At 55.0% G+C, this 13,220-nt stretch overlaps 1 protein-coding gene across 1 annotated transcript; it reads right to left on the reverse strand.

Moving 5' to 3' along the window:
- Window positions 1-184: 184 nt before the first annotated feature.
- On the reverse strand, window positions 185-9,907 carry MYOZ3 (myozenin 3). The gene is made up of 6 exons (XM_067566471.1): window positions 9,671-9,907; window positions 8,212-8,301; window positions 7,490-7,644; window positions 5,811-5,949; window positions 4,985-5,165; window positions 185-1,574 (listed from the first exon to the last, which is right to left on the reverse strand). The coding sequence occupies exons 2-6, from the start codon at window positions 8,291-8,293 to the stop codon at window positions 1,400-1,402; spliced, it is 732 nt and encodes a 243-aa protein (XP_067422572.1). The 5' UTR covers window positions 8,294-8,301; window positions 9,671-9,907; the 3' UTR covers window positions 185-1,399.
- Window positions 9,908-13,220: the final 3,313 nt, after the last annotated feature.

Genomic DNA, 13,220 nt, shown 5'->3' on the forward strand with positions numbered 1-13,220 from the left:
GCCTAGCCTAACCACAGTGATGCAAAAGCAAATATATTACTTACCCATTAAAAAAGAAACACTAGTTTTGCAAGGTTACAGTAGGGTAGTCATAAGAATTTGACAAAAACAACTAAACAGATGTAGACTGTGTGTAGCTGAACTGGAGTTTTTTTATTAGCAAGGGTTAGTGACACTGTTTTTTTAACATATATGGGTTCTGCTCTGCCTTATTTTTTGTAGCATTCTTCATTTGATGTTCAATATACTGCGCTTGTGTGCCTCTAAAAGGTTGTGGTCAAAACACCATTGCTGACTACTTTCTGCTCGTGTTGCTTGCTGTAGGATGTCCTCACTCCCCTAGTAGTATCACACATGTTTTTATGAAGCACTGGGTTGTATTCTCACACTGACAATTAATTAAATTTAGAATTTTGTTTTTGGGGCTCCATCAAGGGTAAAATTGTGTATAGCATCTTAAATTGGCAGGGTTTGATCCTGATTATTATTGAAATAGAAAATCTGAGCAGCGTCAGACCCTCCGTACATCATTTTAATCACATGGCGTAATATTAAAACTGGTAGTGTGTAAACTCATACAGCAAGCTGTCGGGGTGGGAAAAGTGTAAGTAGCTAGCAGTAGCCAGTAGCTAGCAGGGAAAATGCCATAGGTTCCTGATTCTTCCAGTTCAGGTACTGGTGGTCTCAAGCACTCCCCTACCTTACATGCAGTACATCTGTCTGCCTGACAAACAGCCAACCTCCCACACTACGGGGTTGTTTCTTAACAGAGCCCGCTGTAATTTCCTTAACGTGATCTCCTTATGTGTCAGAAAGCTATTAGTAACTTATTTCACTCACGTTCCCTAATAACCGTACTGCCTCAGCACTGGCCCTGGCCATCTCCACCCAAATTACATTTCTCCAGTGCTGCCCTGAAGCTGGGGTTTCTCAGAGAAGGCACGGCCTCTCAATGCTAGTGTCAAATGTTTCAGCAGAGCAGAAGCGAGGCGACTTACTGTGATGACAATTGGCTCTTCTGCCATTTGCCCCGCCACAGGAGAGGACCGTGTGTCTGCTCCAGTCGGACTGTTTCAGCGTATAACGATGGATGTGGAAGTTTATGGGACTCTTGTTTTATCAGTGAGAACTTGGCTGGCTAAGTTGTCCCACTGCCACATTAATAGGCACCTAGGAAAACCTTGCGAGGAGATAGTCCAGGAATGGTTCTAGATCTGAGCTTGCTTGGGGATATATGTGGAAGTGGATGACACTGAGCCTTCACAGTGCGCACGGGTAAGAATATCTACTCCCCTCTTCTGCTATGCTAAGGGCTACCTCTACCAGCATTTTAAAGCCAAGCACGTTTGAGCCTCGCAGATAAAGCATCTGTGGGGTAGGAGAAGGGAGTAAGATTCCGTTACAGCTCTTCACTCTCTGGTACAATCTGTACCCAACCACGGGCTGCTCTGTTAAAGCTGGGTCTATTCCAAACCAGCTCCAAGCTGTTCAGGCTGTCTGGCTGAGCCTCCATCTCCAACCCAGCCGCGGGGAACATGTCCTGGAGTAGCGCTCCACCAAACGGGGTAGGAGTCCTGCATGCACAAAGGAAGAAGAGTGAGCATTTTCAGAGGGAGGGGTCGTATTTCTCTTGGTGGGCATGGATGGAAAAAGCACTTGGGGCTGGTTGCTCCTTGAGCATCCAACAGCAGCCTTGTCAGCTAGCCCTCCGTTGCCAACTTGTGTCATGAATAGCAGCCGTACTTCCTCCAGCCAGCTGCCACAATACCCCCCACCTAGTCAGTCTGTTTCCCTTAGCTCATCAAAAGAGTCATCTCCTATCGACTCAGCCTCTGTAAGCTGGCCTCATCCAAACTCCTCCAGAGACACTTGTCTGCCTACCTTAGCTGCCTTGGCTGAGATGGAAAGACAGAGATGGCTGTCAGCCCCCACAACTACTATGACCCCCTTCTCCTCCTCAACCCTGCCAGCATCCGTCGGTTGAACAAGAGGAATGAGAGAGACCCCACACATGAAAGGTCTTAGGGCATCAAGTCCTACCCTCTGATCCCCCATGTAAAGCAGAGTGAAACCTCTTCCGCACAACCGAAGTCTTCTGGAAGGGACTGCAGCTGTGTGAACACCACCCCGTGATCAGTGCTGTCGTGCACATCTTACCAGCCTGCTCTCAGCACCGCTGTGGGGCAGCTTCTCTTGGGACGTGAAGAAAGAGAGTGTTAGAGCAGTGGCTAGATCTGTCCTTCGTTCCTGGACAAATGACACAAGGGCCGATGTGCGTTCCAGTGGCGCCGCTAGGGTTGTGCTGAATGTTAGGCCTTCATCTAAGGCAGAGCTCTGTTTTGGGGGTGGCGGTAAAGGCTGGTGGTGGGGTGTCTCTGGAAATATCTGCTTGGGAAAGCATGTGCTCTGTTACATTGTCTAACCTGTTATTCCAGCAACGTGGCATCGTGTCTCACAGCAGTGTCCCAGGGAGGTGGTTGCAATTCTGAGCCCCACTGGCCGTTTCTGGGGGAAGGGTGAATGAAGACGTCGTCTTCCAGAAATGCTCGGTTCCCCAAGGAATATGTGGCAAGGTCGTTCTCAAAGCCTTGTGTCACGGCTCGTGGAGGGCAGTACCATCCGAGTGAGCCTCTTCAAAGTCTTTCATCACCCCTCTAGATTTTGTAACTAAACCAGCCTGCTTGAATTCAGTTACTGGAGAGGTCACCAGCTTTCCACTGGTCTGTAACAAATGTGAAATACTCCAGGGCTCATCTTGCTTCACAGGCAGGATCTCTGGCTTCTCACAGGACAGTTTAATACAAAGGCAGCATCCATTTCCCTAACAGCTTTGGGTTAGATTTGTTTTGGAGGGGGTGAAGGAGGTAGGGATGAGATCAAATGAAGTGATTTGCAAAATCAGGACCTTAGATCCACAAGGATCACATTTTTTTTTAACTGACAGCTGTTAATTCAGTTTCCTGGCACTTTATGCATCACTGAGGAGTTAAAATGGAGGTGAGCGACTCGCCATTAAATTAGCATCTAGCTATATTAGATATCAGGTTAGGGCTTTAAATAGAACAGCAGCACGTCAGAGGGAAAATAACACAGGGTGAAGCTAGGCAGTCTGCTGCATCGCATAGAACCATGCCCCTGTTTGAGTTTCTGTCCAGAAATAAATAGTGAGCAAGGGGCAGAGAACCATGACCAACCCTAGAAACTAATGAGCAAGTGACTGCAGCAGGACGCTCACTCTCCCTGTACAGTGTATGCCCGAGGGACCTGGGGACGGGAAAAGTTCTCAATATTTGAATAAGTTGGAGCGGAGGTGAGATGCTCAGGAAATCACAATAGAAACCCCTTGGCTTTTCCACCCTTTGCTTCTGGCTGCCGGCATCACTTCCATTGCAGCCTTACTTTCTGTTAGCTGCCTGGTGCGCTCCCTGCTAGTTACCCAGGGTTTAGCATGGGAAGGGGTTGGCGAGTCCATCGTTAATATCTTACGTTTATACAACGCCTTTCATCTCAACAACAAAGCAGGGCAGCGACTTCCTGCACGCCATGAATACAGCCACCGGAGGGTTTGAAAAAGGCAGTGGTTTAACCGGCCAGACCAACACTGCACAGCCACTTAGGGCAAGACATGAAGAGGAACCTGGGCAAGACGTCCTAGGGCAAGACGTGAAGCTGGACCCAGCTGAAAGCACAGCAAGAGTTCAGGGCGGCAGGATGTAATGATCCAAAGAGCAGTTTGGCCGGAGGATCAGGGTGAACACTAGCTCTACACTCATTAAAAGGGATTTTGGATCTTCAGTGACCAGAAGGGGTCAGGGTCTTGGTTTTATGATTCAGCTAAAAGATGTTGCTAGTGTCAGTCCAGTGCTCCCAACGCCACCCTGGGTTACTTGTTCGTTACTGACTCAGCAGTGAGAGCGCCCGACTGGCCCCCCGTGCCTGTTTTCTGCAGAACGCTGAGATTTCCAGGGCAGGCTCCCATTCCCGTACGTCCCAAACCCACCCCTGCCTTAACGGCCAGGATCTGAGGAGGCGTAACAAACAGTAAGATTAAACGTAGTGCCATAAGGATTAACCTACTGTCCTAGCTGCTTCTGCAGCTATTCGCCACCTTCTGAAAACTAAAATAGCGCGGGAGCTGTCGCGTAGCTTGGCCGTGGTCTAACGAGGGTGGAACATAGGCTGCTCTGAGAGAGGAACCCCTGTGCAGCTCTGCAGTGCTTTACGTCTCCTGAGCACTGTGCCACCGGCAGCGAGTCCTCCCGACGCCACGGGACAAACGCTGGTGCTGCGCTCTCACCTCTGGGCGACAGGCGAGGAAATAAGGCACAGTGAGGTCAAGTGACTTGCCTAAGGCCACCCAACAAGCCAGGGGTAGGGCTGGGCTTAGAGCTCAGGGCTTCTTTGAGGAAGGGGCTTTGGAAGGCCTCCGGGAAGTTTCCCTTGTTCTGGTGAAGCTGCCCCTTGAAGGAAAAGAATTAGACTTGGGCCCGTTGATTTATGTTGCTTCTCCATGGGGTATAAAGAGGGCACAAGCCTGTATTTATTTTCATTTTGCAGGTCACCTTAAAGAACTCCCATTTGTGTCCTCAGTATTATATTCCCTCTTGCAGCCTCACTGGTGTCTGCTTCCTCCGAGGAGCAGCCACGCAGGAATGCAATGGGATAGCCAAGGTGGAAGCTGTTATGATTTCAAGAAGTGCAGGTGTCCTGTCTGTCCCACTGCAGAGAAATCAAGGCGGCCCCATCTCGTTTTTGTGCTGTAAGATACCCCTGTCCTGCCCAGCCTGTCCCTGGGGCTGTTGCGACAACTAGCAGCTAGAATAGGTTTGCAAGAGAAAATTGCAAATAGCAGCAGCTCTTAGCAGAGGTCTCCAGCTGCCTTCTCATCTTCTAGCCTGACCCACGCCCCAGGCCGAGTCCGCCATAAGCTCAGAATTCCCAGAATATCACAGTAAACGTGACGCATGTGGCAGGTGACCGTTACCTGTTGAAGCTCCTCAGCTCAGAGTGGTTGGGTTTCCGGGGCACATCAGGCAGCTGGCTCTCCCTGTCCGCCTGGTAGTCCTCACTGCTGAGGAACTCCTGCCAAGGGGAAGAGTAGCCCTTGGGGATGGCCGTGAAGTTGAACTTCTCTGGGGGAACTTCGTGCAGAGGGCCAGAGTAACCTGGGTTTGGGAGACACCACTTTTGTTACTACAGCAGGCCTGCAAGGTAGCAGCCAGCCAGCGTCCACTGAGCAGGCCTGCCTCGTGTGGACAGGAACTAGCCCGGCCAGTGAACGGGTCCGGCAGAGCGAGAGAGCTGGCCGGGACATTTTTTTCCCCATGAAAAATGTAGACAAAAACGAATTGTTTTCTTTTTATCAACATGTTTCTTAGGCATTCTCTTGTCGAAACCCTGAAATTTTGGGTTATCAGTTCTTTGACAAATACCTGAAAAAATTAGGTCAAAATGAATCACTGTTCACAAAAAAAAGTTCCATTTTTTTAATCCAAAAACCACTGGAAAAAACCGCTTTGGCTTTGCTGACTAGGCGACATCTCTGCACGTGCCATCTGGGGGGTGCTTTCCGTGCCACCCGGGATGGCAAGGCGGAGCTGGTCCCTGCTCGGCTCTAGGTGGAGTAGCGAATTCTAAGGTGATCCCATGTTACCCCTGCATTCACACCAGGGAGGGCCCTTCACATTCTGCATTGGGAATCATGGGGGGTAGGGGGGCACACATCTTCTATTGCTAACAAGTTCTGCAGGTTTGGCTCCTCATCGCTTCGTTTACATCATGGTGTTCTTGTTCTTTGAGCAACTCCTTACCTGGGGCCAGGGCACCGGGATTGAGGGCTTTACTCATCTGTAAGACTTTGTTTGTCTTCTTGGGCACTTGCGGGGGGCCCCCCTGGCCTGCTGCGGCCACGTGAAGCTCTGTGTGATAGTTCTCCTTGCCCTCGGCAGACTAGAGAGGAAAGCACAATGGGAGAAGGCGGTGAAGAGGGTGCTAGGGGAGGCCTGCTCTGCTTTGCCCCTGGTGGCTGAGGTAAGGTCTGGTGGAGAAGCTGGAGTAGTAAAGGGGAGCAGAGGAGACTTAGGGTCACGTCTACTGAATGCTGATAACCTTTTTGCTCAGGAATGAGCAGAGGTTATTGCACTAGTAGAAGCAGTCCTGGTGGGGACAGGTGCTGCGTAACGCATTGCTGCAGTGTCCCCCTGCTACGCCAGTCCCAGGACCTCACACCGTTCCACGCGCGGCCCTCAGGGAGGACCTCCTGACCCCCGGTTTGCTAATCTTTGGTCCTGTCCAAGACACTTGTGTGGTGAATTCGTGGTGAGCCTCTGGGAGGAAAACGCCCACCTTGCTTCACTTTTGCCTGCCCCAGTGGGATTTTCAAGCCAGCCATGGAAGGATACTCCTGGAGGCTCCTGTCTCATTCAGGAAGGGGAAAATGAAATCGGGATGAAATACCTTTCCCCTTCGTCCCACTCCAGTGGTCTGGAATAGCTCTTCCAGCTGCCGGCTCAATGGGAGGGCAGCTGCTCTGGTACCTAATTGGAGGGACCGGGGGACTCCAACACAGCAGCAACTGAACAGGCCAGCGTGCACAGCGGGGCACACAGGACCACTCGCCAACGCGCCCGGATGCAAAGAGCAGGCGCGCCCGCTGCCGGAGGGATGCCAGCGCGGCAGGAAGACACCAGCCTGCCAGCTCCCGTGTGGCCCTTTCAAACACGGCCTTGCTTAACGAACGCAGGGAACGTGCCAGGGCGCCAGGCAAAGGGTTGACCTAGAGCTGCCAGGGAGGCTACTTCAGTAGCCTGGCCCCGGCCCGACAGGCTAGCGCCATCCATCGCTAGCGGTGCCTCGGTGACCTTCACCATCCTCGCAACGCTTCTCCCCGCCGGGTCCCCCTCAGACGCACCAGGCGAGCCGCCCGCTGCCGTCCTGCTTGAACTCTGCACAGGACGGGGGGGGGAGTGACGGCGCGCTCTGAGGGGAGCACGGTGCCCCCCGCACACACACGCAGCCCCAGGGCCGGGCGCCTGCTGTCAGCTGAGGGGGCCGGCGGCTCGAGGGGGTTCAGAGCCCAATTTCCCTGGCGCTGCCCAGGGGCTCGTTGATGCAGTCGCTGGCCACCGCAGCGGGCAGCACCCCCCGCCATGGCGACAGCCCCGCTCGCCTCATGGCGCGTGACCCACGTGCCACGACAAAGATGGCTGCCTCCGCCTCACACTCCTTGGATGTGCGGTTACAATGGGGGGCCTCCTCAAATTATACTTTATGTGCGCTCCGGCAAAGGGCGAGGGAGGGGATGCCCGGGTGCTGACGTAACCCCAGGTGAGTGTTACAGTTCCTGCTTTGTGCCCATCCACAGAGGAGCAAACACCCCCTCCGCCCCCCATCTCTGCAGTCCCTGGTCTGTCAGCGAAGAGCGTGACCGTCACGCTGGCCCGACAGTGTCAGCTCAGATCTGGGTTCCCACCAGGGCGCGGCGACTCACGGTTCTGTAGCGCGTGGGCCGCTCCAAGATGAACTTCTGCACCCGCTTCTGCCTCTGCTGGAACAGCTGAGACCCTCTGTTTTTCTGCAGCGCCAGCTCCTCCACCATCAGGTCCTGGGGGGTGCTGACCTTCTTCCCCAGGTCCAGCCGGGGGACTGAGGACACACACAGAGCAGGGCAGTGAAAGCACAGGTGTTGCAAGAGGGCGCTAGGGGCCAACGGAGGAGCGCGAGTGGCTGTGCAGGGGATGCCCTGCCGGGGATCCGGTAGTACCTCGCTCTGGGCAGAGGTGTGGAGAGGGCTGGCTCGCCTCAGCCCCTAGCAGGAACAAATATCTACAAAGCTCTGCCGTGCCCCTCAGGCTGGGTCAGAAACTGCACTGATGGGCGCCACATCCAGCCAAAGAGAGGGGGACCAGGAGGCCTTGTGGGGGGAATGAAAAGGGAGGATAATAAGGGGATCCTGACGTCACGAAGGGCTCAGAATAACCTCGAGCGATCTGGTGTAGGGGCCCCGTTGGTGGTAACTGACACTGTCCTGTTGGTTCGTTTGAAAGGTCCAAGAGGAGCCCAGTAACATTCATACTCCTGAAGTCCAGGGCAGTTTGCCAATGACTTCATTTGAACTGGCTCAGCTCCTGTGGATTGGATGCCACCAACTTCAATGGGAACAGCACTTCTGGGGCTACGCCATGAGTGAAATTAGCACAAGGCGTCTCTTACCATCTCCCGCCAGATCTCGCATGAGGGCCGTCGCCTGCATTTTTCTCTCTCTGGCATGGTCTGAGTGCAGAATTGGGAACATGTTCCCGGCTGGAAGAGAAAGCAGGAGCCCAGCAGGGCTCACGCATCACGGCAGACCCTGGCTGCCCCTAGCATGTTAGCCCCAGTGTGCCGGTGACGCCGTCCCTGGGAGGAACGGATCCTAGGTGGGGTTTTGAGCTTCGTGTGATGGCCTTTTGCAAGCTGTTACCCTAGGGCCCAGCTTTGCTCACTTTGGGAAAACAGGCACAAAACGGGGTTGGGCAGAAGGAATGCAACTGGCGGAAAAGGAGGGGCCCCTCTGCTTTATGGGCATAGAAATTGTATCATGAAACCCCATCACCCCAACTTCACTGCAGCCATCGCCCATTCATGTCAGGATCCAGCCCACCATGTCTCCGAACACGACAGAGCTGTTCCAAGTGACCACATCCTCGGCCCTGTGTGCTCCCCATCCCTTTCCACTATTCTCAGACTATCCGTCTCTCGCACCCTTCACACGATTTGCCATTGCTGGTGTGAGCGCCTTCTCTGCAGCGCCTGCCATCTGGTGCCACCTCCTACAGCAACGTGCCATCTGCAATCTCTTTGCTCCTTGCTCATGCCTCTTAATTGTGCCCTGCGTTGCTGGCTTTGTGATTGAGCCACTTAATGTAGTCTCTAGGCAATGGCTTTGCACCAGGGCCCGCTGTAATTGATACACTGCTCCACCCTGCATTAAACTGTGCAAGGTATTGCAGGGGGAGCCTCTTGTGTGACAGATGGTGTTCAAAACATACACAAGGACGTTGCATTGCGTTGGACATCAAGCTTTCTGATCGCCGCTACCCCCTCAGCTTACGCCCCGAATCAAGAGACCCTGTGACTGTTAGATTAGCTGGCAGGTGCCCGTTTTATTCATAAATGGCTGCGCATTTAATGGTTAATGTTTGCTAAGATGTCTGATGTAATACCCTGCAGTGGTGAGTTTCACAAGTGAACGAAATGTTGCCTGGTTCCTTCTATGCAGCGTTGGGCTGACTGCTACCCTAAAGCATGATACGAGACTCTAGTGCAATGCTTGGAACACGGGCAGGCTGGGGAGCTAGCATCTGATCAATTGCTCCTACCACTACGGTGCCTGTGCCATCTAAGCCTGACATCCGTTCCCTTTTAACTTGTACCCTACAAGAAGCTCAAATCCGTCCCATGGACTCGCCAGTTTCCAGCGTGCAGTGAGGCAGAGCTGAGCCATCTACACGGAGGCTGACTAAATAACAAGTTAGGGGGAAAGGGGAGGAAACAACAGCCTGCCCCTTGATGGAGACGCCAGGGGTCAAACCCCAGCGTGAGATCCCTCCTGCTGTTTCTGAACGTAGCGATTCTCCCCTCCCCATGCCGGCACCCCCTGCTCCCGGTTCCGAGCCAAGCTCTTCCATACCTGACGGTGTGACTGCGTCTTGCTGCGATGCTGTTGGGTGAAAGGTGCCGCCCCGCTGCACCCGCGCCGGGGTCAGGCCTTGCCTTGGGTTTCCTTAGCTGCTTTCATACACCTACCCCGATGCTGCCTGCCCAGCGTGTTCCTGTAGCCCCTGTGTCTTTCTTACCCCCTGGGTGCCCTGCTCGCGCTCAGCCTGGGCCACAGCTGACATTCCGGGCGCTGATCCATGTTACATCAGACATTTATTTCTGGCTGAGAAAAGGGGCGGAGGCAGCACAGCCCCTTGGTGAGCAGAGCGCCCGACCCCTGAGAGCGCACACAAAGACAGAGGTGTGCACGTACACACACCGCACGCTCACGCGTACCTGTATGCAAAGCCACACGTGTGCACGTGGGTAAGGAATTTACATACAAAGGCATAAACTCACACACTCATACACGCACATGAGAGAGGCATTAGCTGGTGTACAGCACTTCAACGCCAACCAGTGCCAGGCAGGTGTGCAGTGCTCTAGCAGGGTATGCAAACTAAGGTAAGCACTACAGAAGGGTGGCTAGCTGCATTCTCCAAGCCTGCCAGGGCAAAGGAGGGGTATTTGATTAAATCAAAGGCAACCCATTTCAGATAGACACAGGGAACCGCACTGTTCGTCTTATTTATTATTATTATTTTTGGAGCATCATAAGTACAGATTACTTCACAAAACACAGAGACAGCAAAGGCCCTCTGCCCCAAGGACTTTACACTAGAATTCGGATGAACCAAAAACAGAAAAAAATCTGTGGAACTCACTGCTACAGGGTGTTATGGTGGTAAACAGCACAGTTCAAAAGGCTTCGCGCTTTAGGTGGGTAAGAATAGCATCTGCAGGCACAGCAACTGGAATCAAATTACAAGACGACTCAAACTTCACATGTCAGGCCTAAGCCGATCACCATCTGGGGTCAGGAAGAGAGGCTCCCACACACGTCCGGGCTGTGGGGGTGGCATTGCACAGCGAGGTGCAGTCCAGGAGGTTCCTGCAACATCCCACCGGCTGCTTTGGGCTCTTATTTAGAATCAAATCGGTGCAGTGATACCGAGGGGGTCGTTTCTCCAGCTCACAAGCCCCTCTTGAAGAGCCTCCTCAATCCGGTTTGTCAGAGGGGAGAGCAGGAAAGCCCCTGTACTGCAAACATGCACGCTGCCATTACTGGTCAAGCGTCTCCCTGTGCCCAGCACTGAGCTGCGGCTCCTCTGTGCCCTCAGGGGGGGCCCCTAATGTGCATTCCAGCCAGCTCAGCCCCAGCCTTCCCCCCGCCCCAGGGACATGGGGCAAATCTTTCCCGCTGCGGCTGACACGGGTTCAAATCCACCCCTGGCCCCATTGACGCTTGGTGGCCAGCGTACTCTAGGGACAGTAGGGGCTCATTTCCCTAGTGTAGACGACAGTCCTATAGCTACCCATCCCTCGCCCCCCTTGCTGGGGGCTCTGACACTGATGTTCAAAGCAGACTAACCCCAAATTAATATTGGGGGGGGGGCGTGAAACAATGGGAGATGCTCATTCAGCTTTTCTGCCACCTGGTGGCCGTTCCTCGTCACTGCAGGTTCAGGCTATAACAGGCTGGCTGGGAGCCAGCTACGGTAGCGATGCAGTCCAGTGCCTGCTCCTCGCAGGGCGGACGCCTGGCCCAGCGAGAGGGGCCGGGGCTGGTGAGACTCTCCCAGTCTATGGCGCACGTTGCCATGCCAATGACAATTGCATCTTCAGGCACAGCTGCTCCGGCATCTTCCCCCAGCTCCTCCGGGCTACCACTGGATTGGGCCAGCGCCACCATGTCCCTCCCCCCAACTGCTCCTCCAGGCAGTGTGTGTGTGTGTGTGTGGGTCAGTTCTAGGGGGTGTGAGTGGGAGAGATTGTCTTGTCATTGTGGAGAGACTGCACCATTAGAGCTGTCTAGAGGGGCTGGGGGAGAGAGAGCGTGACACGCTGAGTGCGCTAGAGACGGCCAATGGAATGCATCCATTCACCCGTCCTGCAAGCCAAGAAGAAGGCAGTGATGGGTGTCCAGGGAGGGGCGGATGGGTCCAGGGCTGAGGTTTGCTGTTGGACAGGAAGGGAACTGGGACAGGCAGAAACTGGGAGCCTGGGGCAGGGTCCACCTGCTTCCTGCAGCACGGCCTTTGCTATGCCATGCACCAGCCAGAAGCCCACAGACCCCCCACCCCCGGGCACTAGCGAACCCCGGACTGCCCATGCCATGAGCAAAGCCCAGGGAGTGTCTGAGCGACCCTTTCATTTTACCACAAGATGCTGGGTGTGGGTGTGTGTGTGTGTGTGTGTGGTGTGTGTGTGTGTGTGTGTGTGTGTGTGTGTGTGTGACTCCTGGCTGGGTGTTTTGGACGCGAAAGGACACAGACAGGCCAGGCTGCGTGGGATACTGGCAGTTTTATTTTCGCGTGTGCTACGTATACAGCGATGTGGTGAAATGCGCCTCCCAGAGCAGCTGGTGAAGCTACGGCGAGGAAGGCCTGAGGCCGTCTCTCCGTGGAGCGAAAGCACCTGGGTGTGTGAAGTCGCACACTGCACGGAGCCGGCTCCTGCCCAGCCCCCGCTGAAAAACCCCGATTGAAGGGCACGCGCCCCCGGCGCACTGGGGCTAGGCAGTATGAAAGGGAAGCCAACTGTGCGGGGTGGGGGCCAGGGGGGGGTCTGGATGAGGCAGCCCAGGTTAGAGCTGGGAAAAGCTAGCCAAGAGGGGCCTGCCCCGAAGCCCAATGACAGCAGGATTGGGCCCTGCGCCCCACAGAGCCGTCGGCGCTGCCTAGCGAGCGAGTTCTGTGCCTGCACTAATGCATGGCTGCGTGTGTCCCTGGGAGAGGGGTGCGCCCAGCAACGCCAGCCCGCACTGCCCAGGGACCAGCAATAATCACGCTTTAGCTGCCCTGCAGTAACTAGCAGCTGGGGGGGGGGGGGCCAAGTTCCCCTCCCCTCTCAGCAAGACACGCCCCATGCCCTTTTGCCGTGTGCTGTCCGGAGGGGACAGGCTATACCAACCCCCCTTCACACCTCCCTTCACTTACACTAACCCCACTTCTCCCGCTGCGCCTCTCCTCACTGACCCGGGGCAGCCGGGCAGCCCCCTCCCGCTCTCAGCCGGCGACCAGGCTCATTTCCCCTACGCCCCCGCAGGCCTGTGAGTGTTTCGGGAGCCCTGGTCAGGGGCCCCAGTCCTGCTCGGACGCCGTTGTTGGGCCTACCCAGAGCGCTGGCCGGTATCTCCCTGCCCTGCCTCCCGACCCTGTTGCTGGGCCTGAGCCAAAGCGCCCCCGAGTCAGCGGCGAGACGCCCCGTGCTGCCTTGGCACGTTGGGCCAGGCGCTGTCTGAACGGCTGTGGGAGCTACACACACCCCCTGCACCACGCCGCCCTACACGTCCGTCACCCCTTCTCAGCACTTGTCCACACATGCTGTGAGCTCCTACCTGCCCCCCTCTCGTCATGCCTGTCCCCCCCCTGCAGAGCAACACCCCCCCAGGCCCACCCACTGCAGCCCCTGGTGAGCTG

Source organism: Emydura macquarii, unplaced genomic scaffold (genome assembly GCF_026122565.2).
Source record: "Emydura macquarii macquarii isolate MOO-44397 ecotype Brisbane River unplaced genomic scaffold, CSIRO-AGI_Emac_v2 contig_2768, whole genome shotgun sequence".
NCBI lineage: Eukaryota > Metazoa > Chordata > Testudines > Chelidae > Emydura > Emydura macquarii.

Bases quoted from the DNA above. Each gene is read 5' to 3' on its own strand.
- MYOZ3 (XM_067566471.1), bottom strand. From the start codon at position 8,293: ATGTTCCCAATTCTGCACTCAGACCATGCCAGAGAGAGAAAAATGCAG. The intron at 5,950-7,489 runs GTGAGTCGCCGC...TTTCCTCTCTAG, and splicing joins GGCCCACGCGCTACAGAACC to TCTGCCGAGGGCAAGGAGAA. The intron at 5,166-5,810 runs GTAAGGAGTTGC...TCCCAAACCCAG, and splicing joins TCCCGGTGCCCTGGCCCCAG to GTTACTCTGGCCCTCTGCAC.